This window comes from Colletotrichum karsti (genome assembly GCF_011947395.1).
Source record: "Colletotrichum karsti strain CkLH20 chromosome Unknown Scaffold70, whole genome shotgun sequence".
NCBI lineage: Eukaryota > Fungi > Ascomycota > Sordariomycetes > Glomerellales > Glomerellaceae > Colletotrichum > Colletotrichum karsti.
Window position 1 is genome coordinate 105903 of NW_024065970.1, and position 24370 is coordinate 130272.

Genomic DNA, 24370 nt, shown 5'->3' on the forward strand with positions numbered 1-24370 from the left:
ATTTCCTCCCTATATCAATAGTATAGAAGATATAGCTAATTAACTGCTTACTAACTATAATATACCCCCTATTGGGAAGCATTAGGCCTCAAACTTTATTAAGTAATAACTAGAGCTCTAGATGCGCTATTTTTATAAATATAACTATAAGAGGGCCTAATATAAAGACCTAGACGTAATAAATATATAGTTTTAGCTTATAGTAAATATAATTATAAAATATAGTATTATAGACTTAGATATCTATAACTTTAATAAGACTGAGTTTATAATGGGCTAGATTATATCTAGAATAGTTATAATAAGCGCTAAAAGGCGTTTAAATATAAAAATAATATAGCGTAGTAACTATAAATAGGTTATAGTTATTTAGGCTATTAGTTTGTTAGGCTATAGCGTTCCGCTATATATTATTATTATAGGGTAATATCACCTCTCTACCTAGTATATAGAAATGGGTCTCCCGCGCAACTAGGTCATTATAATATCTAAAAACGGATAGATAATAAATAAAAGAGGCCTAGACTAGGTTAAATACTTTAATTAGTATATAAAACTATATATAAGTAGTAAATATTACCTCCTTATTATTAATAGTTATAAAAGTTACTATACTACTAACTTTAAGATATATTATAAGGAAAATAATATTATTACCCTTTATATACTAGCCTATTCCTCTTATTTACTCTAGCCCTTAGATATTAGGTATTTTAGGCCTTTAAAGAAGGTATATAGTTAATAAATTGAGAATAAAATGCACTAGGGTAATACCTATATTATAAAGGAAGACTTCTTCCCTATATTTTATAACGCCTTTATATAAGCCCTTATAGTTAAAAATATCTAGGGAGGTTTTAGAGGGGCTAGGCTTATCCCTCTAAGTATGGAAAGTATACTTTTAAAGCTTAATATAAAGCTATATACTCTAATACCTCTAGGGTCCCTCCCAATAACACCCCCTATATAGACTTCTTAGATGCTAAATAACCTAATAGAAGTATCTTCTTAGTCTAAACTTATTAAGAATTAAATCTCCTACTATTAAAATAGCTTACTAACTTTAATTATTAAGGCTATTAAGTATTTATTAAAGGGGGTATATAGATTTATATACTAAATTGCCCTATTAAGGTCTAAGAACTAAATCCTTTAGGAAGAGAATAACCTACTTAGCTAACGCTAGAGGGCTAAAAAAGCCCAGCTCAGATAAGGAGGGAGTCTTACTATAGGTAAGGCTGAGAACCTTTAATTATAGAGGGAGGCTATAGCCTAGATTGAGGAGGAAACGCGCTAGAGTAGTAGTTACTAACTAAGGACTGAGATAGGCTAATAGCGGTATAGTATATATAGGAACACTAGGCATAATATATAAATATATCAATTTGCTAAAGAAATATCTAGAGAAGAGGACCTTAACTAGTTTAAATTTAATTAATTTCCTAGGTGGTATATATTAGTTGGAAATATAATATAGTTATAGTTAGGTGGGCAGCTCGCTTATCTAGGCAGCTTGCTTATTAACTACGTTATAGTTTTTAATAAATTATTAATAAAAGTTAATTAATTTAAAAAAAGATTAAATATCTTTAACGTTTTAAAGTATTAGCTATTTCTAAATTACTTTAATTTTTATTTTTTTTAATAACTTTTAGAGTAATAATAAATCTAAAGTAGTTAACTTCTTAAATATAGAATTTACTTTTTTTAGGTTTTATTAATAGCTTAATATCTTATAGTACTTTAAGTACTTAATATCTATATTACTTATATTGATTTAGTTATAGTTTTTAAAAAGATAAAAATATTATCTAAATATATAATAATATATATATTAATATATTTTTATAAAATATAATTAATTATATTTTAAAAAGTTATTAATATATTAATAAGGCTAAAAAGTATAATAAGGGTTTTAAAATATTCTCTATATATTTTAAAGATAGCTTTTTAAATATTATTATCTTTAATATAAATTAGGTTATAAGCTCCTTTAAGGTTAAAAGCTATAAACTAATTTACTCTATATAATAGGTTTTATAGCTAAGAGATAAATAGTAATAAGTAGTAGTTCTTAATAGTAATATTATTAAGTTTTTAATAGTTAATATAAAGTTATTTCTTTTTATTCTTTATAAATATAAATAGAATAAAATATCTTATTAGTAATATTAAGGGTCTAATATATCCCTTTTTAAGGTTTTCTTTTAGCTATTTATTTAAAGCTTATATTTTATTTTAAAATAATCTATAAATTAAGCTATATATTAGTTTTTTCTCTTTTTTTAGCTTAATTTTATAATTAAAGGGTCTATATTTTAATAGTTTAGTCTTAAGTTCTTTTATAAATAGTTTATTATAAGTTTAATATTAATTTAAAATAAATAGAAAATAATTACTTTTATTAATATCTATTATTAATAATATCTTAATATTCTTATTCTTAATTTTTAAATAGGTAATAAATCTTCTTACTTAAAGAGTTATTAAATATTTATTTAAAGTACTCTTTATAAGTTAATACTTAGTAACTAAGTTCTATTCCTATTAGAGTTAATTTATTTTCTAATTTATTTATAGGTTATTATTATATAACTATAGTCTTTTAAGGATAATATTATATTTATCTTTTATCTCTATAATATTAAAGTTTAATTATTTATTTTAGCTATAAATCTATATAGAGAGGTATATTATTTCTATTATAATATATTATTTACTATATTAAATTTATTCCTTTTTAATAATATTAAGTTTATAATAGTTTTTTTTTTTATTTTTATTTTTTAAGTTATTTATTATCTATTTACTATATTAAGTAATATAAAGTTACTTTGAGCTTTACTATTTATTATTATAGTAGTTGATCTTTTATTAAGTTATATTTAAACCTAAATATATTTATATTATTAAGTTAAGTATATCTTTATTATATTATATAGAGACCTTATTTTATCTATTTATTATTATTCTTTAGTTTTAATAGATAATTTTAGTTTTTTAATTAGTTATCTCTATAGTAAGTAATCTATTTCTCTTTATATTATACTTTTTAAAGTTAGCTCTCTTTATACTTTACTATAGGAGGGGTTACTCTATTCTAGGTAAATTACTATACTTTAGCTTTATTTTCTCTATAGATTATATATTTATCTTATTAATAGTTTTATTAGCTTATATTATTATTATAGAGATATCTTATAGAGTATTTTATTTAATCTAAAGCTTATAATTTATTTATTTAATAGCTTAAGTTTCTATTTATATATTTAATTAATTTAATAGACCTTTTTAATAGGTTTTTAGTTATACTTTTTAGAGTAGAATTAATATATATATTTATCTTTAAGATATTCCTTATAGTTATTAAAAAAGTATCATAGTTAATAGAGGTATTAATAATAGTTACTTTCTATATATAAATATAAATAGTTATTTAATTTAAATTTTAATTTATAGTTTTTATTATATTATTCTCTTAAAGTACTAAAGAATTTAAGTATCTATTTATTCTTTATAGAATTAATCTTTTTATATTAAAGGTATTTATTAGCCTTTATAGTTTCATTATTAAAGTCCTCTTTAGAACTAATATTATTAATATTAGGTTTATACTTATAGATAGCTTCTATTTAAATATATTATTAAGTAATACTATAAGGTTTATCTAAATAGTATAATAATTCTATTAGGGTTTTATACTTAAGGAGGCTATTAAGTTACTCTTAAGGTTTATACTTAAGTTTTCTATATCTTATAGTAATAATTTATTTATTAAAGAGTTTAGAAATATTCTTTATTTTAATAGTTTTATATTTTAATCTATTAAGGTCCTTAAAGTATTATTCTATATATTCCTTAGAATTTAAATAGATTTTATAGTTATTATTAAAGTAGGTAGTCTAATTAAGTCATTTATAAGTTACTTTAATAGTAATACTAATTTATCTTTTTGTAAGTATTAACTAAAAGTATTCCTTTTTAAGTACTTTATATTTATAGGCTAAATACTTAAGCTTATTATAGTTATAGTATTTTTTATCTTTTTTTTTAGTTATTATTCTTATTACTATTATTATATTAAGCTATATTAAGGTCTATAAGCTTATTATAATATTTATAAGTAATATTATTATATTTATTATATTAATTATTATTATAATATTAAGGCTATTATTAATATTTATAGCTAAAGTTAATAAGTTATTATTATTTATTTTTCTCTTTATATTATTTATATAATTAGTTATTAATCTTAATAATAAGCTTAATATACTAGAGGAAGTCTTTAGGTTTATTAAGCTTAATAATTTTATTTTTAATTTTATTCTTAAAGTTATTATAAAATATAAAGATCTTATTTTTATTAATTAAGTTTAATTAAATATAGATTTATTAAAACTCTATAGTATAGTTTTTAATTAATTTAATTTACTTAAAGTAAAATAAGTCTTATTTAGCTTATTATTTCTTATTAAGGTTTTAAAATAAAGACTTTAAAGTAAACTTAAAGCTTTAAAAGCTATTAAAGATATCTCTAACTTTAATAAAATAGTAGTTAAATATCTCTTTATTAAAGTACTTTTTAAAAAAAGGTTTAAATTATTAAAAGACTTATCCCTTAAGAAAAATAAATATATAATAACTTTTTTAGTTTTATTCTTAAAGTTATTATAATAAAAGTTTTAATAATTTTTAATTTAAATAAGAAATCCCTTAAGCTATTTTAAAAATTTATTAAAAGAGTTAAAAGAGTTAAATTAAAGCTTCTCTTTTCTCTTTATAATAAGAATAGTAATAATATTAATAATAGCTTAAAGAGTATAGTTCTATTTTCTAAGCTTTAAAATATATTAATTAAATTATTAAAAAGCTTCTTAAAGTTTTTTAATAAAATAGAAATTACTATTAAATATTTCTTATATCTATTAGATATTATAGTTAGCTTATTAAAGTTCTTCTTTTAGAGTATTATTATTATTATTATTATTATCTTTTTTTCTTTAGTTCTTAATATTTTAAGCTAAGTTTTTTATAGAGGTTTTATCTTTACTAAAAGAAGAATTAATATTAAGGGTTTTAATAGAGGGTTATAAAGATATTATAATACTATTAGTAGTTCTTAAAAGGTAACTTATTAAATAGGCGTAATTAAAGTATTATAGCTAGCTAACTAATAATAGGGTTTATATTAATAATAAGTTAAATAATAATAATAATAATAATTATTTATTATTCTATAAGTTTAATTAAATAATTATAGGTCTTTAAAGGGCTTAATAATTAATTAAGTTTTTAATAAGAGTTATAGAGTAATTATTATTTAAATATAGCTAAAAGTCTTAAATAAGAATTATAAATTAATTACTAAAGAGCTATAAAAGTTTAAACTTAAATAGATTTAAGTCTATTCTATATATAAGTTCTAAATAGTATTTTCATTCTTTTTATTAATTATATTATTAATATTAATAAGTACTTAGTTAATAGTTTTAACTAAATATTTAGTTTCTTATTTTCTTTACTTAGTTTTATTTTATTATTATATAACTTATATTATAGTTCTTTTATTCTAAAGGATCCCTTTCATTTTTATAATTCTATATTTAAAAGTATTATTATAACTACTTAGCTCCCTATAGGCCTCAATCCTATTAGTTATACTTAATAGGTTATAATAGTTAATAGTTTTAAATATATTAAGTATAATTAGGCTTAAATTAATTCTTATTATTAAATAATAGCGCTAATATAGGAAAGGTAATAGATAACTACCTAAGTAGATAATAGTATGCTCTAGACCTTATACCTACTAAGGTAATAGTCTATTTAGGCACCCTTATTCTACCTAGCGGCCCCTAGTTTTTAGTAGTTGCTTTACTATTTTAGGCGTTTTATAGGCCTAGAAGATCTACTGTTAGCGCCCGCATTTTCATTAGAATTATAGAATACTTAACCTCTTTTTACAATTAAACGCGCATCACTATAAGAAGCGTATATATTATAGGTTTTATAAATCAAAGATTTATTAGCAAAATAATAGATTTTACCTCTCTAAGTCTTTCCCAGGGTAAGCGCTATTATAGTAATATTATACTAATTAAGTTAGTACCTATCTACTTATTAAGGTAAGGTACTTAGGTACCTAAGGTAGCTATTTATAAGGGCCCTATACCTTAGCAGTAGTACGCCTATACTACCTTTACTTAGCTTACTTAGCATCCCAAGCTAGCACTATAGGTAGGCTATAAATATAATACGCTGCGCAATATAATATAGCTACCCTTATAATCTAGCTATTAATATTATCTTATTATACCTAATAAGTATATATTTTATATTTAATATTCTAAAAGAATAAAACTCTATCTTAATAAGCTTTATAATATATATAGTAATATATAAATAGCTTTACTTAAAGTTAGAGGGAGTAAAACCTTAATAAAGAATATTAATCTATAAGAGATTATTCCTTTTATTAAGATTATATTATAAACTTTATCTTTTTATTTATTTAAAATATTATTTTATATTTCTTATTTCATATTAGCTCTTATTATTATTATTTTTAATATAATCTTAAGCTTTAACTCTTTTTAATCCCTTAATACCTTTAAGAATAATATTCCCTTTTACTTAAACTATATTAATAATATTCTTTTTATATATTATACTAATAAGAATATTATAATAAATACTATCTTTTTAAAGGAATAAATAATTTAATAATAATATATAGGTTATATAACGCTATAGTAAAATCTAAATTTATTTATAGCTTAAATAGTAATTAAAATAAAGTATAAGCTATTATTAATCCTTAGTATATTATAATATAATAAACTATATAATAATATAGAGCTTAGCCTACTTAATATTCTAATAATAATAGGATAATATATAGAGATACTAATTAGAATTTAGATATATTAGATATAAAGTTAGTAGTTTTAGATATACTAGATATAATTAGGCTTAAATTAATCCTTATTATTAAATAATAGCGCTAATATAGAAAAGGTAATATATAACTATAGGTAGGCTACTATGTGCCGTTCCTCACGTTTTCCCCTCTAATAAACAGCCTAGCGTTTATAAACCGCACACCATTCTCTTCTAGTCTCTTCCTATATTATTAACAAAGAATGCAATACCAATAAAGATCGCAAATCAGTAACAAAGACCTTAAAGATAGTAATACTAGTGAGTCCCTTCCTTAACAACCCCCTTTTGCCCTTTTACTATATAATAGCTAATGTCTTTATTTATACCTCTAGCAGCATCAATCCAAAGTTTATACGCGCCTAGAGAGCAACTATATTTATAGTGTTGAGCCTAGTTCTAACTATAAATGATCTCTCAACTTTACAATAGATCTCAACCTCACGCCCAACCTCTTACGCCATATCAAACTAGCGTTTAGCCGTGCCGCCATGTCTTCTAGCTTTAGCGACACTAACACCGACACTAACAACAATGGATCTGCATGCATCTATAGGCACGACTACCGTTCCAGCTAGAGCAGAAGTCAAACCTTTACCAATCTGTTCCAACTTTAATACACCCTTGGGCAGATCATTTAGGGTATAGCGTATATAGTTAATAACCCTTTCTGCTGGGCAAACAAATAATGCATTTTCTCCTTTCACTATCCTTAAGCCCTCAAGCTCGCTCATAATAGCCTGTTCTCCTCTAGCATTCTAGCATTGATTCCAACGCTATCTGCATCGAGTACTCTCCCAACTGCGGCTAGATGCGCCTGAAGACCTCCGAGTCCCCCACCCATTCCGATTTGAGCGTCCGTCTCAAAAGGCTGGTCAATCCACGAAGAACATGTCCACGGGCGCCTTGTTCTCGAGGTTGCTTACTCCTAACCTCAGAATGCTGTCTCCAAGAAGTACGAGGAGTATATCTATGGAAGCCATGGGCTTGTGCGTGCCGCCATTGCCATCAAGATCTTCTATCCCCGAAACACTCCCGATAAATACATAGACATCCTCAATCACCTTGACGAGTGTTAAATCGACCTCTAGGCGATGCAGAGAAACACCGTCATACAAGCGCTGGACTGGACCCCTTTGATGAAGAAGAACGGCTTCCTTACCCTATGACCCTTGGACTTTGGTTAAAGTCCACACCCCGTCTAAAGACACAGGTAAGCTGGTGCACCACTTGGCCCTATGTAGGAGATATCTAAGCAGTATTGCTTGTAGAACTGGCTCCCTAATTTGAATCGCCTTTGCTGACATCCTTATCTAGCTCCGCGCTGTAGTTGACGCCGCACATAATCCCCGTCAAATGGCTGCCAAGATCAACGCTCTGCTGCAGCTCGTGCGCGAGGACAAGCCCAAAGGACGGAAGAAGCAAGGTACTTGGAAGAGCAGGATGGAGAAATCTGTGGGCAAGAGCAGGCGAAAGACTGAGCGCGACTGCGAGGGCCAACCCGCCGACGATGTCAAGTCTCATTCTTCTTCCAAGAGCAAGCTGGACTCGAAGCGTTCGATGGATGCCAGGGTCTGATCACACCCACTTTTGCGATAACTTGATAACTGAAGAGCGTTTGCCCACGCGAAAACGTGCTCTGTTGGTCTGCGTCAGTCTTGAACGATCCTAAGATATGTTGGAAGTGGCACATGAGGTATGTGGGTTTTGATTGAGGCGATGGAACTTTTGGTGTTTGAGGCAGAGTTCTGGACAGCTGATGTCGGAGTATGGGACGGGTCTTTTAGCCCCCACCATAGGATACTATTTTGCCCCTTGATGCCCGGCGTATTTGATTGTGGTCATGGACGAGGTCGTGACTGGAGCAAATGGCTCCTCCAAGTTTGGTGCATATGGTGGTCTCTACGATGCATGAACATGGCTGGCTTTGATGATGGTCGAGACGATGCGGACAGGTTTGGCCACAGCAGAACAACGTCGTGAAGGAGGAAGCTTAACAGGCCTTCATCTGAGATGGACTTATCTCCAAGGTGCCCCAATCTGGAGTTGCCGGGGGAATCGACAGGAGACCATCATGAATTCGCGGACGTATTCGGACTGGAGGATACCGACGGCACTCTGCCACACGCAAGCCTCGCGAAGATGATATGCGGCATGAAAGTCACAGGCTCGCGATGTCATCTACGGTTCCGGTATTGATGGCTTTTTGTGCTGTTCAAGAGTCGTCGAGGCTCGTTCACAATAGCCATTAGCCCTTGGGAGAGCAATAGACACAATCAAAGATATCGTACGAATTGTCTTGCTCATCTCCTCCAGGAACTCTGTATGGGAGAAGTGAAGGTGAAAATGGCTTGTGATCGTGTACAACGCATGCAGAACGGGAGACGTCTACGAGATCACGTTCCAGTGCGCGATCAAAGTCTCAACCCCTTGAACCAAGATTTGTGCGAAATGCTGATCGCTCTGCCTCACAGTTGATCTTTGTTATACGAGGTCCTCACGCATCGACGGTCCCAATTACTCGACCAGTCTTATTCCCATATAACTCCCATAGGCACAAGAAGTTACGAGTTTCATGCAGATGTCGAAGTAGTCTGACTGTTGAGACATAGATGAACTCAAGACCTATCGGCACAAAATTGCCTGAATTCCTGTTCCACGTTGCGCACGATCACCGCTATGAGTTCTTCAAACATGACTTCAGGAGAATTCATCTTGTCAGTTTGCTTTCGAGACTTATTTAATAACCAGTTGCCACATTGGTACCAGTCTCAGCTAGACCTGGCGGTTGGCCATGAAGCTCAACCGCGTCATGATTTCTTCCAAGCATGCGGGACTCTCGGCGGTGAACTCTGGTGTAGGGAAGCCTCAAATCACCGAGAGCCAGAAAGACGCCGAGTTGTACCAGCAGACCTCGCGGTACCTAACTGGGCAGCGGCTTGGGCTGAATCAGCGTGGTGGCCTGGGTTTGGGACCCAAGAGCAGCGGCTAGGTATTTATGATTCTTTGTTGCGAACCATGTCGTTCGTAGCGTAGGGGTAAAAGTAATGCGTAACCTTAGAACGTAAAGGCCATATGTTCGATTCTACCTCTTGCCATTTGTTACCATTTTGTTTCTTGTCTTTTTGTAGCATCTACCTGCAACGGGGCACCTCTGTCGCTGTACTTATTTTTGGCACTCCATGGAATACCGCATTGCCACGATGTCTTCAACCCAGGTAGAGGGCTCAGGGTATGCACTTTTGGGCTGATTACGGGAGCGCCTGTCCCGATGACGAAGGCAGACACGGCGATTTTGCGAGCGAATATCAAGGGCGCACAACCGCTATGAGCTCAGTTGTCCTCATCTTGCTATTCATGTCAAGGACCTTGACATCGCGACATGTACCCGAACTCCTTCTTTCCCCAGACTACTCGAATGCTGCGCCCTGATGGGTCGCTGACGACGCGCAGATGGACTTGCAAACCCTATGCCTCTAGCACGAAAGCAACTGTGTTACTGATTTGAGTGCGCGAAGAAGAGCATAGAGTATTATGTCCAGCGTGCTGAGAACTCGAGGGTGTGCTCCATGTAGCGCGAGGGTCGTGGTCAGCGTCGATCTCTGGAGCCGGGAGCCGAGGTGGGTTTGGCTACGCGCGAGGAATCGTAGGCCGTATTACCGGTTTGGCGAACACTTTTGAGTCTCCGCTGAGACGGCGCGTGGATGGCTTCTCGCGAAAGGAGTTTCACCGGCCCTAAGTCCTGAGATCCCCTCGAGTGGCGGGTTACTAAGGTCTCTTTTCTGGAGAACGAGCGGAAACAACGCTTTTATTGCTTGTCGAGGTTCGTTGTTGTTCTCGTATGCGGTGCGTTGCTTTTGGGAGGTCTGGCTGTTCCACGAAATTGGGCGAAGTGGACAAGCGGGTTGAAGCACTAAAAACTGAGGTGTGTCACGCGGTGACATCACTTCAGTGCCCCTCACCGATTAGGTAAGGTAAGTCGGGCTGCATCCAGGGCAATCTTTTCCCAGTCCCCTCTTAGGTACCTTAACTTAGGGGCTGCTGCTTCTATCTCAGCGGTCTTGTTGGTCCAAGCTCCAGGCCCTTTCAGAAGGTAAAAATGTCAGCTGGAACAATGGAAACCTCGTGTTTTTGGCGGAATGTAAGCATCGTCCACACTTACAAGCCTGAATGGTGCAGGTCGCCATAAGTGTGCATCACCTCCACTGCCATGGAAAGCAATGTCACTAAGGTACTGATTCCCAATTGGCAAGAGGTGCCGGGCCACCACCGCTCAAACCAACAAACCGGGCTAGATATTCAGTCCGCAAACGGGTTCAGTGCAGCCACAATGCTCATTCCTCCCACGTGCTCGAGCATCGCCTCGTCGGAGACGTTGGTTGGCTTCTTTGCTGGATGGGATCTGAGCTTTCTGTACCTCCAGATAAATGTACCTTAAAGTACCTACATCGTGTACTTGCCGCCAACGAGCCATCCTCCGATGTCAACTTCCATTTCTTCGCAAGGCAACGCACCCATCTCCTCCACGCACTTGCCGCCCCTTCATCCGTACCCGAGGCAGTTCCAAACCGTCCAATATTTGCACCTTCTTTCATAGGTAGGCAATGTACTGCGGGCTCCCATTTCTTCTCTTCTTTTGACTTCACCCAAACGCATTCACAATTCTCCAACCTGTCTCACAAACCAATCAACATATTCTCACGGCAGGATTATTTTTTCCATAGAGCTTGGGCTCATATCCATTTATCTTCAAACGCAATCGGATCGCCGTCCCGAAAGTCCTGACCACAAAACCGCCACGACTCCTGGGCTCGAGGCCGCGATCTCCTCCATAATTGGTGCCGTTGACGCCACAGAGGAAGCCCTGAATGTTCTCTGGCAGGACCTCCAGCAGCAATACATTTGTGCCAGCATCGAAGAGCCATTCACCGATTTCATTCAGCGGCGCATCTCCAAACTTGATCTAACCACCATCCTCCACGCCGTTTTCTCAGGGGCTTGGAGAAGAATACAGAGCCAGGGCAGCGCTGAGATCTCTCGCCGTCGGGCTGCCGCCTCCCGATTTGATCTCCAAGACCACTACGAGCTCTTTCTCTAGTTCGGCTCCTCTCTCGCGTCCCAGCGGACCTAGAAGATCATCTCTGCACACAGGGAGCTACCACCCGCAAGGGAGCTGTATCTCAAGCTGCAGGCATCTTGTGGCCAGCGCCTGCCGGACCTTGATTCGTTGCAACTCAATTTCAGGCCGCAAGACTTTACACAAGCCCTGCGCCAGCACCAAGGTACGTTCTCCATCAACCGAGAATGGTTTGCCACAGCTAATGATCTCGCCTCAGTTGAACGGTCTGAAGCCCTACGTCGTGCAATCGAAGGTTCGCCACCGCCAGACACACCAACAGACATCAACAACGCGCCCGAGCCCCCACGCACGAAAGAGCCTCTCGCTTTGGAAGCAGCCGATCGGTCTACCGTTGTAGTTGAAACCTGAGAAGGCACCAGCAACACCCTAACCGACGGCCTTGAGAGAAACAGACACGCTAGTCATCCGTCCCCGAACCAGGTGGTTCTTGAAGGTTCTGCACTCCTTCCGGAGCATTCAACACGCAGCATGACTGCCTTCGTTAGTGAAGACTCGGCGATTGATACCAATGGCACAAGGAGGGAGAACCCCGGCGCTCAGGAAAACTCGGACACAGACGGCTTGGGCAAAGGGGGTTCCACCATCGGGGACCTAGCGAACTCCAGCTCGAACAGCCGGTATCAGACGAACGTCTCCCCACGCCCCAGAAACAGTACGTTGCCCCTTTTGGCGAAGGAGTCTGCGCTGATCGACAGCCTTCGCGACGTACGCGTCGGATTCGAGAGCACTCAGAAAAGATTCAACACAATCGAGGGCCAGCGCCATGGGGAAGCTGAAGCTTAGGAAGCCACCATGAAACAGCACAAAGAGGCGATCGCTGCGGACCTGAAAGCCATTGAGATAGCCCCTCGCATGGTGTCGCCGACCTCTGTCGATAATCACCAAAAGAAGTTCAGGTATGCTGCCGGTCAGAAACGTAAAGTACTCGACGACGTTGAGGATCTGATGGCGAAGAAGGCGCGTATGGACTCCTACCTCACCATAATGTACGCCCAAATTAACGAAGCTGTGGCATTGTATGATCAACGGGTCAAGGAGGAGATGCTTGATGCTGTTGGTGGCGAGGAGGAGGAGGAGGTGTACGCAGCAGTTGGCGGAAAGGAGGTGATGCGTGCCGCTGTTGAAGAGGAGAATGAGATTGATAACGCTGAAAGCGAGGAAGAGTAGATGCATGACGCTGTTGGTGAGGAGGACTTTTGACGGGGCTGGGCTCTGTTGGAAGCTTTCCCCAGAGTGCTGCCTCGTCTGAAGGTTCTGATTGATGTATCACGCAGCTCGGAGGCTTCTTGTCTCTACCCGGTAAATAGAAATCAGTATAGATAGGGAATGGGACTACCTCTATCCCGCGGAACGTGCTGCCTCCTTTGATCCTTCATCGCCACTTCCTGGCCATATCTACGGCCTCCATTATGTGTCACATCCTTCGTTCGACGGGTTTCTTGCTCTACAATCCCATCATCCCACACCAGCCATCAATGTTTATACGGCTGCTGCCTTGTTCCTCCCAGATCTTTATACAACCTCTTCGCCACTTAAGAAGTATGCCCACGCCTCGATATCCAGAATTAGGTTCTCTACGCACGCCTGGAGTCGGTTATGAAGGATCTCGCACCTTCTTGATTTGGCAAATCTCGAGAACGTAACTCGTGTGGAGAGTTGCGGCCGGTCAACCAAGTGTCATGCCACGTCCGGTTGAGGGTTCTTCAGATCGGACATTATATATCTACTATGATTCAGCGAACAGTGAACAGGGGGCTTTGAGGAGGTCTGATTGCCCGAGAAGAACTGGAATATAGACAACGCCGAACTTTCGCTGCGATTGTGGCTCTGCTAGACCGAGGCGGAGGAAAACGACGATCGGCAAAGCTCGTATCAGCGAGCGATGGGACCAGGCTTCGCCAAGGATGGAGACACGAATTGCAAGGGACATATGTGGGAAGGAAAGGAAGACATCGGAAATCGAAACGTAACGGGCTGTTTTCTTGCATGTTGTTCTTGGTCTTGTGGGTTTCTGAATGCTTCGCGTTTGACTGAAAGTCATGGACACCGCTTTGTATCTCGAGCGATTTTGATCCCAGTGGCTGATGTCCTCAGCAAGGAGGGCAGGCGAAAGAGCAGTCAGGCGCATTGATGGTGTCATGGCCTTCACCATGCTAGGTAGACGCTCTGCGCAAATTATGAGATTGAGTATTTGAACAGCAACGATGTTAGAGCGGACAACCGTTCTTATGCATAAGCGGGAAATCGGGCTGAGAAAGGTTCATCTGATATTTACGCAAGCCTCAACTGGTGCTTCTAAGTCCCACCTTTGTAATTAACGCTACTGCCAGCACCTTGCAGACAGGAAGTTCCGCCACATTCCTGTTTCTCATCTTGAAAGACGATGGGATCACGGGTGCAACGCAGCCGCGGACATTCCCAGTTGAATTGTTCCTTCCACACCCCGCTCATATTTTCTGCTTTTTCCGCCTGAATAGACTTTTCAAGTCTTTGAAAGATCTCCATGAACTTGTCGCTTGCTTACAGCTGCCATCGCGGCGCTCGCCTTTGGCGTAGCGCCGGGGTTCTCTAGGTTGCGGGGGTCCGGATCGTGGGCTCCACCTCGCGGCCCGGGCCGTACGTAGTGTGGGTCCACATGCCCCGGAACACTGTGAAGCTGGTCATTCGAGCCGATGCTTGCTTGCGCTTTCCTAGCGACTGCCATCTGCTTGTCATGTGGCCGTTTCATCGTATTTTTGATCCAACTCGGGACAATGCTTCCAAAGAAGCTGTCAATTAAGTTCTTTGCCGCACTTTCCCAACCGCAGCGTAAGCTGGCTGCTGATTGTCAATAAACCGAGAATAAGGAGGTGATGGTTCACCGGAGAGAAATAGAATATGGTTTCTAATGCTATTTCCAGCCGCGGCTGCTGTTTCTCCCCCGAAACAAAGTTAGTGCAAAAGCCGCCGTCTCTAGGTATATCCTTTTGACCCTTTTGATCCTCAAAGTCCAAGCCGTCGCGTGCAACTCGGTCGCGACTCGCAAGCCATGTGGCGCCGGGGCCATAGGGGTTGTGGCAACCGGGATACAATTTCAGCTTCAACGGTGATGCAGGCAGGATTTTGATGAGCGTCCAGGCAACCCTGTAAAACTTGACCCGATCGCCTCATCTCTTGATAATCATAGATGGCGCGATTATTGGTGGCGTAGCCGTCCGCCGTATGAGTCCAGAGCCGTGAAAACTCAAATGAGGCAGTGTAACCTTTTATAGGGGAGGTATGGTCATACTTTACTGCTCAAGACAATGCAGTAGTCATGATTAGTGATTTATGCAAATTACCGTTTCCGCCAGGTTTTGAGATGATGTTCTTCAAAGGCGAAAGAATCCCTCGCTGGAGGGAAGGCTTCAACTGGGTAACTGGGCAACTAGGGCCCCTTCAAAAGTTCTTATTACATTCCGGCGTGAGACTTGAACCAGATGAAGATTGGTGCCCGAGTATCCAACCGGGACTCCAAAGGTGTGCGGGGCCTGATGGGTGAAGGTTTCAACATAAGGCTCATCAAGATCCAATAGATCGACGACATATGACGACCCATGCAACCCGCCGGACTACGGTTCATCGTAAGTCATAAATATGAGTACAAGGGACCAACAAGGTTCTCATGTGACTCAAAATGACATTCTTCACGTATGCCGGGTATCCCTTCTGTTTCATAGTGAGTTGGTTCGAGCTTCGCATTGAAAAGATTGTGATTTCGATTCTCGCCTAGGGCACTGTCTACACGAGTGCGTATTTGCTGAGTATGGCGAGATACCAGATAGGCACAAGCAAGACGAGTTGCTGGGTTGTATCAAGAGTATCCTTAGATTGTGGCTCATTTGTGGTTACCTTCCGCCGTATGAGTCTACGGCGAACGTTCTAAGGGGGCAGTATTATGCGGTGTGTTATTCTTCATTCTTCATGTTGAGGGTCGGAATCAAGATGATGAGTACAAGGTGGCTTCAAGGTAAACGACACCAGTGTCGGCCGAGACGCAGGGCGGACGAAATTTTCATCTGCGCCTTGAAACTTTCACGTGAGGCCTGCTTCAGGTCATCAGGGTATGTCCAAAAGGGTGATCTCTCTAAGCTATTTTAAGATCATTCTATTCCCATCGTCAGACAAGATATAGAGCAACTCACAACGACACTTCAATCCTCTCCTCCAGCGAATCTCCACTGCGATCCGAGCACCATCACCCAGCCGTGCTTCGCCTCCAATATGAGTGAATCGGAGACTGAAAGCCGACCGGATCTCACGGCAACAAAAGGTCAGTAGTTCAAGCACATATCGATATTTCCTCCCCAAACCTTTCCGTCTATTCGTCCCATAGCTCATGCCGTCATAGATCGTTCCAGCTAACCTGACGTCTGCTATAGAACACGGCGCAGCACCAGGACCCTCCAACCAAAGCCATATCGATGTGGACGACGAGTCAGTCTCTGGGCTCAACCACCCACCAGCCAAACGACCCAAGAGAGTCTCTGCGGATGACGAGGCAGTTGCCGGGCTGGAAGTCCCAGCAGCCAAACGACCGAGGAGACCCTGTACCGCGGACGAAATGATGGACCCCTCGGTGCGTCGTCTTCCACCACCCCGCCCTTCCATCCTCCCGGGCCGTCCGCGATTCACCCCCGAGCAGATGATGGATCAGCGCGAACGGTGCCACCGGGTACTTAATAGCGTTCCCCAAGGTCCGCGGCAAGAAATCATGTCCGCTGCCATGTTCAACGCAATTCAAGTGATGGGTGTGGATCTGATGCCCTACATCGAATCGGAGGTGCACATGTATTCGACATACTTCCAACAACGATACACAAGTTATCAACACCTCTTGGGGATCAGTTCAGCACCGCAGTCGAACTGGGACCTCGGACCCGGAATGCGCCAGGCAGCGGCAGTTCGAGGCACGAGGAGCCATTCTGGACGGGCCATGGGACCATCGCAGTCCACCGCGCATCACGATGCGAGGTCTGCTTCGGAGTAAGTTGAGTCGTATCCATAGAGCGTATGTGACGAGGTCTCGCACATAGAAAGACTAAAAAAAAAAAAAAAATTCATTAAAAGATATGAGAACGAACAGAAAAACTCACAATTAGACAAATCTGTCCAAGTTATAAGCGCCCCTGTGATTTCGTGACATGCGATCCTGACATCTTTCCCACTCAGTTTTCGTTCTCATGTGATTAGATAAGTACTTCCTCCAGGGGGCCATGCATACCAATACATACTTTCTCACATGAGAAGTCAGTTTTCGTTGCATTTTTAGTGGTGAGAATGGCGTAAGCTCAGGTCCCGTCACGTCAAGAGGGCGGCACAGCCACTAAGCGCAAGGGCCTCCTGAGGCTTAGGCCCCTGGACTGCCAGGCTGGGCGGCACGGACCAGCTCTAAAAGAGAGCAAGGACGCGCTTCCAGGTTTGCTTGCCCACCTAGCACGCGTCAAGGTTGTCTCGCACTCATTGTCCACCTCCTCTTTTTTGAAACAATCTCCCTTCAATCACCATCACCGTCACACTCACAAGCAAACTTTGCCAAACAACCACCCGCACGCTGAGAGCCACCATGGCATCGTCCGCGCTGAAACAAGAAGTAGAGCGGTATTGCTTTACGTTCGGCTTGATGCATTCGCGGAAAGAGGACATTATGGGGAGGCTCGGCGATTTCGAACGGGCCATGGCGCGACCACCCTACAACGCCGACCCGGCCGATGTACGTCGGTTTCTCACCCTTCAGATGAAGGCCCTGATTGATCACGCCTTGGCTCAGCCGCAGCACCGAGACCACTTCTTCATCAGTGAGAGAAACTCGGCAACAGCGCGCTCAGCCGCAAGGAAATGGGATATTCCCCTGAAGCAGGTACTCTTTGGCATTGCGCACGACCGCGGTAAACAAGGACAGCCCTTCTTTCGTGCGCTCAAGAAACTCGCCAAAATTAGCCCGGTCTGGAACGATTCTATCTCTCTTGTCTGCCAAATTGCGTCCGCTCGCCGGGCGAAAGAGGATTTCGACAAGCGACCTGGGATTCGCCGCTCTGCCGTGGGCCCAATTCTCTCCGACATCAACTTGGCTATCGAGTCGCTTAAACCTACCCCAAAGGATTCTGTCACTGCCACAGCGTCGCCCATGTCATCCAACCAGGCGGAAAATACGGAGAATGACGACATGCCCGTCACCAGTGTCGAGGATCATGATATGGACGGGGATGATTTCATCGTCACCGGCATAGATGAAGGTTTGCTGGCTGCTATTGCACAACGGATTGCCACTATTATCATGAATTGCATGGACGATGATGCCATGCATGAGGAGAGCGTAGATGAGGACGGCATGGACGAGGATGACATAAATGAGGAGTACACGGACGAAGAGGACATGAACGAGGAGAAACCGAATGAGGACGGCACGAGCGACAATGGCGCCATCGTGGTTGAAAACAATTTCACCGGCAGCGATGGCGACGTCGTGAGCAGTGGCGGCGAGAAAGGCGTGGCTAGCGAGCAAGCAATGAGTATGATTCAGCCGAATGAGAACTTATCCGTTCAAGAGGTTACCGACGCGAACGAGAACGGCGTCTCAGCGGTCAGAGACAAGCCTTGAAGATGAAGTGGACGCCGAGGACGGCGAAAATGAAAACAAACACGATGACGACGAAATCAACGAAAACGATCACATGATCACGATGATCACGACGATGACGATGACGATAACAATGAGGAAAAGGAGGGCGACGAAGATCATGAAGATGCTCAGGGTTCCACGATGAACCTGATGAAGAGAAAGTTGGACCTCTCTTGTTCTTGCGAACCAGCTTGAGAGGTTTCGATGCTGAAAGATACGCCCAGTTAGCTACGCCACATGAGCCATCATCGCCTACAAGTCACAATCACAACCATTTACGAGATGAGCCGAATCACAGCCGAAAGTGTTCAGCTTCGAACTCCGAGTCCCAAGGGATTCGCAGGGTCGAAATACGTCGAGACAGAGTGTTAGGGCGAGAAGACCAACATTCAAGAGATACCAGTCACTTCTTTTGAGTTTCGACCACCATATGGACAGTTACCAGCCATGCTCAGTGTCTATGGCAAACCCGCTGTCTATCTCGACGCAGACATCAAAATCCGTCACCCCCTACAACGCTTGTCTTTCCTGTGGGATCGCGAGATGGTGGAATCAAGGACTGTCTACTTGTCTGGGCCGAAGAGAAGCGAAAGCATATGGCCTTGGTTCGGTGGAAGTGTCGTCACGAAGAGATTGCCTGTGTGCAGGACCTCTCTTGCGCAGTTCAAACGTTCTCCAACTGGTACGTGTCATTGCCCTGTTTCTCTTGTTTGGCGTTGTCTGTAGGCGAGGTTGACTGACGTCTTCGCAGATTCTTATTTACTACGGGGCGGTTTACGAGGGAGCTCTCGTCCGTCAGTGAAAAAGCCTTCCTGCCTTGTATAGAATCGGGGCTCTGCAAGCTTGAAGTTGAGACATGACTGGCATTTTCGTCATGGAGCGGGTGTTTGATGACGAGTCTGGCATAGTTTCAATAGGCGTAGCTCCCGGGCGCATCTCTGAAGCTAATCCACCATGAATTCAACTGAGCAATCATTCTTGCTCGAATTATTCGTTGCCTTGTAATGGGTCATAAATGTCTGAACTCTTGCCGTTCTTAGTCTGCCAAAAAGGTGTCGCTGACATGACGCCAATTCCCAAGAAGCCATGCACGTCTCCATCGTCAGCAAACCAAGGCCATCTGTCAATTTACAACATCACATACCAATTTCTCCGCATTAATCATAAAATTAGCTACAACCCGTTTGGTTTATTGCGTGGCTTACGCTTCGCGCAGCTCTTGCATCTACCCAGTATAAAAAGCAGTAAAATATGCTGACAGGCTATGAGAGCTGACGCTAACCTGCTGGAGGATTGGAAGAAGCAGAGGTACCTTAACTGTAGCGGATTATAAGAGAGCTAATAGTAACCCCAACTAAAATTAATACCTCCCCTCTAAACTATAGTGCGCTCTACTAATTATATATTACCTTTTCTATATTAGTGCTATTATTTAATAATAAGGATTAATTTAAGCTTAATTATATCTAATATATCTATAGAAACTACTAACTTTATATCTAATATATCTAAATCCTAACTAATACCTCTATATATTATTCTATTATTACTAAAGTATTAAATAGATTAAGCTTAAAGTTATTATATAGCTTATTATATTATAATATATAAAGTATTATTAATAGCTTATTTTCTATTTTAAATACTATTTAAGCTATAAGCTAATTTAAATATTTTTATAGTATTATATAAGTAATATAATATTTTTAAATTATTTATTTATTAAATAAGATAATATCTATTATAATATTTTTAATATAATATTTTTTAAAAGTCTTTTTAATATACTTTAAGTAAAAAGAATAATTATTCTTAATATTATTAAAAAGTTAAAAATAATAATTAAGGTTTATAATTATATTAATAAAGATACTAATATTAATTAATATAAAGCTAAAGATATAAAAAGAAGATATTTTAAATAGATAAAAGAGAAAATAAAAAAATAAAAGTTATAATATAATTTTAATAAAAGAGATAATCTCTTATAGATTAATATCTCTTATTAAGGTTTTATCTCCTCTAACCTTAAGAGTAAAGCTATTTATATACTATTATATATATTATAAAGCTTATTAAGATAGAGTTTTATTCTTTTAGAATATTAAATATTAAATATATACTTATTAGGTATAATAAGATATCTATAACTAGATTATAAGGGTAGCTATATTATATTATATAGCGTATTGCATTTATGCGCTCTGCTAATTAAGGGGACCTTCCCGCTCTGCGCTAACCTCTAACTCCAACCACTGAGCCTGCTACCGTTGTGGTTTTGTTTGCGTCGCGGGAATTATCGCAATAAAACGTGAATATCGGCCATGGCATCTGCATTTCAAGCCCCAGACCTAGCCAGTGTGCTCGATTCCAGGGCGAAGAGCTTGCAAAGCGCAGCCAGGGCATATTCGCAGGCACGCACTGCACCGGATGAAAAAGCGATCAGCCTCTCCATTTTATCCGTGAGCTTCTCCATTGACACAGCACAGATGTTGAAGCCATTGTGACGCTTTCCGATGGCAAAAACCCCCTAGGAATGATCAAAAAAAAACATACAACACCGGGCATTCGCCGGTCGTCACCGACCCGACTACTACTCCAGCCCTCATTGGCTTATCTATGGGAGAGCGGACGGGATCCCGAGTTTTCCAATGGGTATGGTCGTATGTGGCATGTTGACGCGTTCAGGTTGATTGTATCGCGAGGCGCAAGGACGCGAGGCATTCCTGCAGTTGTGTGGAATGGGATGAGTCGCTCTGTCGGCAAGGTGATGGGGTTCGACAAAGGTGCTGTCAGAAGGTGGACACCGCCTCCGAGGTATTAGTGATGCCCCTTTGATCCCAGAGTGGCCGCGAAAGCTAAACAATCGGCTCGCCTCGGCATGCCCCAGACGAAAGTACCCTCGCTGGGTCGGGTACGGCGAGATATCGAAGAATGTTAGAAAAATAAGGACTGCTGCCATTGGATTGCAATTGTGTTGCGCGAATTGCAATTGCAGTGTCGGAGTTGGCGCGGATGAGATAGCGCCGGCGATCAGTGCCTCAAGCTGCCCCCGCAACTCACCTCAGGCTTGGGTGCACCTCAGTGAGTGCCCGCGTGGGGGACTCCGCCCCGTGCTTTTGGCTGCTGGGGCGCAGCGCGTTCAGAAGTACCGCCCCTAAAAGGTAGCCCCAGGTGTCCTTGGATCGCCCCTGTCGGGGGGCGATACGTGCCCAAGGTCGCCCCCGGGCTGTCCCGTCGGATACGTACCCTGTCACTGTCAACGCCCGCACTGGCCACTGCACTTTCACCGCACGAGCCCAGCTGCCTTTTTTTTCCTTCCCCCCCTCAGCCGACGTCTGTTTATCGAGGAGCAACTGCCCAAAATCTTCCATCGATACCCATCACGACATACCGTCACTTCGCCCGGAGATTCAGCCGTCGCAATGGACAATATTCCCGACAAGGACTTTCTGGAATGGCTCGAAGATGAACAGGACTACGAGCTCGACGCAGGCTGGGTGATGGTGGCGAAAGGCTAGGAGTCTAGACGTCACCTTTCAGACCCCGAGCCAGACTCGGTCGCGTCCTTTCCCGACCGCGCAAGTCGCCAGCGAGCCGACGCAGCGTCCCACGAAGCCAAACGCGGACAGTAGGTCGTCGTTCAGTCAGAATCTCAGCCCAGAATGTCGACTTGCAGTCAATCTGATCTTTCATCTTCACCAGAGCTCCCCTCCGAGACGAACCCGCCACGACAAGCCCCGAGAAGCGCGACGCCGCCGCCACGCGCATCTGGACGGACGAGGAGATCGCGAAACTCCATGCAGATACTATTGATAATCTGCGCGCCCTCCGCATCGACATGAAGGAGCAACAGCGAGAGAACGATAAGCAGGTATGGGCTGTCCTTCCCCCTCCACAATGACCCTGGAAGCTTTACTGACGCCTTCAACAGCGGAGGAAGTTGGTCAAAGTTCTCTCCCATCGTGGCAGTCACAAGCCCAGGTCCAGACAAGCCCTCCCGCCGACCGCGCCCCAATCCGATCCCGATCGTCTGTCGACCCCTTGCGGCTTTCCGGAGCACACGACACAAACCTCCCGAGACGAGCAGAACACGAGGACCGACAGGCAACCGGCCGCCCGCGACGATCAGCCAGGAGATGTTTGACGAGGTTCTTCCGAGGACGTGCCAGGCGCGTCGCGGGGCGTTGGTGCATGATTGTTTGGTATGGTCGTGGTGGAAACAAACGTGCTGAGGTCATGGTTGGCTGTCGTCGGGTGTGGTTCTCGCAGCCACGATGACCGACGGTGTGAAGACAAGCCCAGCGCGATACCGTGGGACCAAGCCCTTGCATGTCTGTCTCGTTTAGCGTCATCTTGCACAGCAATAAACATTCTTCTCTACCATCATACGGGGAGGTCTCTAGTCGCCGTCCAGCATGGGACTGCAGCGCTGCGTCGTCAGTGGAACTGGTGCTTGCGGGAATCTGATCTCGCTCCACGGGCAGACGGGAGCAGCGAAAGAGGACCTAAGGTGCTTCCCTTCTCAGGAGTTGCGGTACCGTGCACCGTATCGGGGTGGTCTCTCCCTCCGTGGTCAACTACATGGTCAATCAAATCGTTCATGCTCGTCAGATGCTTTTTGGCCTACGAGAAGAGGTCTTGTGGAGTCCGTCCCCATGCCTGATTCGAGAAGCCTACCTGCCATCCATGAAGGAGATCACATCTATTTCACGACCAACACAGATGATGCTTCTCTATTCTCTGTAATGAGACCCATCAATTCCTGAACGCATCTTTACCCTGATCATGCGGCAGAAACTCGATGCGCAATTCCAGCCTCCTAGGTACACTGATCCAACCCTGGTGGCGACCACAACGTCCACCGCGCCTCCAGCACCGCTCCCCTCACCTTCGTCGATGCAGCTCCAAAACATGAAAGTCGTCCGAAACTTCAGCGTGAAGGCATACTTGCCACGCGGCAATTCGGCCTCTTTGCCGTGCTCCTCAAGGTTTTCGGCGCTGTTCTACCCCGTGAGTCAATGTCTGACTCTGAACTCGTCGAGGAAAGGGGTAGTTTTGACCACTGCGAGAAGGGTCTTTGTCGACAAGGTTGCAGTGTTCCTCCAGGAGGGCAGCGTGGACGAGCGGCGAGACAACTCATCTTTTGAGGACGCAGCTCATTACAGGAGGCATCTTGAGAGTTTCGTGTTGAAAAGGGGCCGTTCTTAACTGTGGCCTCGAGGTAAAGGAGTATGCATTTCTGCCTCTTCAACAAGGCGAGTCGTCCTTCACTGGCTTCTCGACACGATGGCGCAGAGATGGAGGGCCGATGATCGGGACCGAAATTGTCACGCAATGTCCGGAACAATCCGGCTCCCCTGTGGTCATTCCGAGTAGGCAATCAATTCAGACGCAGATATTGACGGTTCTGGAAGGGAGGTTCGCCAGGAGATCGAATGTTCCGACATGTGGCCGGGACGGAGCGTTTTCGTGGCCACCTGCAACCTGACGATCGGGCGCCAGACCTGATGTCAGAGGAGATGGCGAGAAAGGGTTGAAGTATCAAGATTGTTCGTACAGTAGGTCGTTGCAATTGAAGCAGCAGCGGCAGGATATCGATCGTGTCTCGGTGTCGACCGGCCTCCTAGAAATCTTTCGCCCAT

The 24370-nt window shown here is 41.4% G+C and overlaps 4 protein-coding genes across 4 annotated transcripts; all 4 read left to right on the top strand.

Annotated features, from left to right (window-relative positions):
- Positions 1-8301: 8301 nt before the first annotated feature.
- On the top strand, positions 8302-8523 carry CkaCkLH20_13034 (uncharacterized protein; the record flags this gene model as incomplete). Its single annotated transcript, XM_038895745.1, has 1 exon — positions 8302-8523. The coding sequence occupies one exon, from the start codon at positions 8302-8304 to the stop codon at positions 8521-8523; it is 222 nt and encodes a 73-aa protein (XP_038738957.1).
- A 4030-nt stretch (positions 8524-12553) lies between these two features.
- On the top strand, positions 12554-13252 carry CkaCkLH20_13035 (uncharacterized protein; the record flags this gene model as incomplete). The annotated part of the gene is made up of 2 exons (XM_038895746.1): positions 12554-12790; positions 12887-13252. The coding sequence occupies 2 exons, from the start codon at positions 12554-12556 to the stop codon at positions 13250-13252; spliced, it is 603 nt and encodes a 200-aa protein (XP_038738958.1).
- Positions 13253-17669: 4417 nt separating this feature from the next.
- CkaCkLH20_13036 (uncharacterized protein) lies at positions 17670-18704 on the top strand (the record flags this gene model as incomplete). The annotated part of the gene is made up of 1 exon (XM_038895747.1): positions 17670-18704. One exon carries the CDS (start codon positions 17670-17672, stop codon positions 18702-18704), a length of 1035 nt encoding a protein of 344 aa, XP_038738959.1.
- A 3446-nt stretch (positions 18705-22150) lies between these two features.
- CkaCkLH20_13037 (uncharacterized protein) lies at positions 22151-22872 on the top strand (the record flags this gene model as incomplete). The annotated part of the gene is made up of 4 exons (XM_038895748.1): positions 22151-22225; positions 22281-22356; positions 22433-22599; positions 22660-22872. 4 exons carry the CDS (start codon positions 22151-22153, stop codon positions 22870-22872), a joined length of 531 nt encoding a protein of 176 aa, XP_038738960.1.
- Between the last annotated feature and the right edge of the window lie 1498 nt (positions 22873-24370).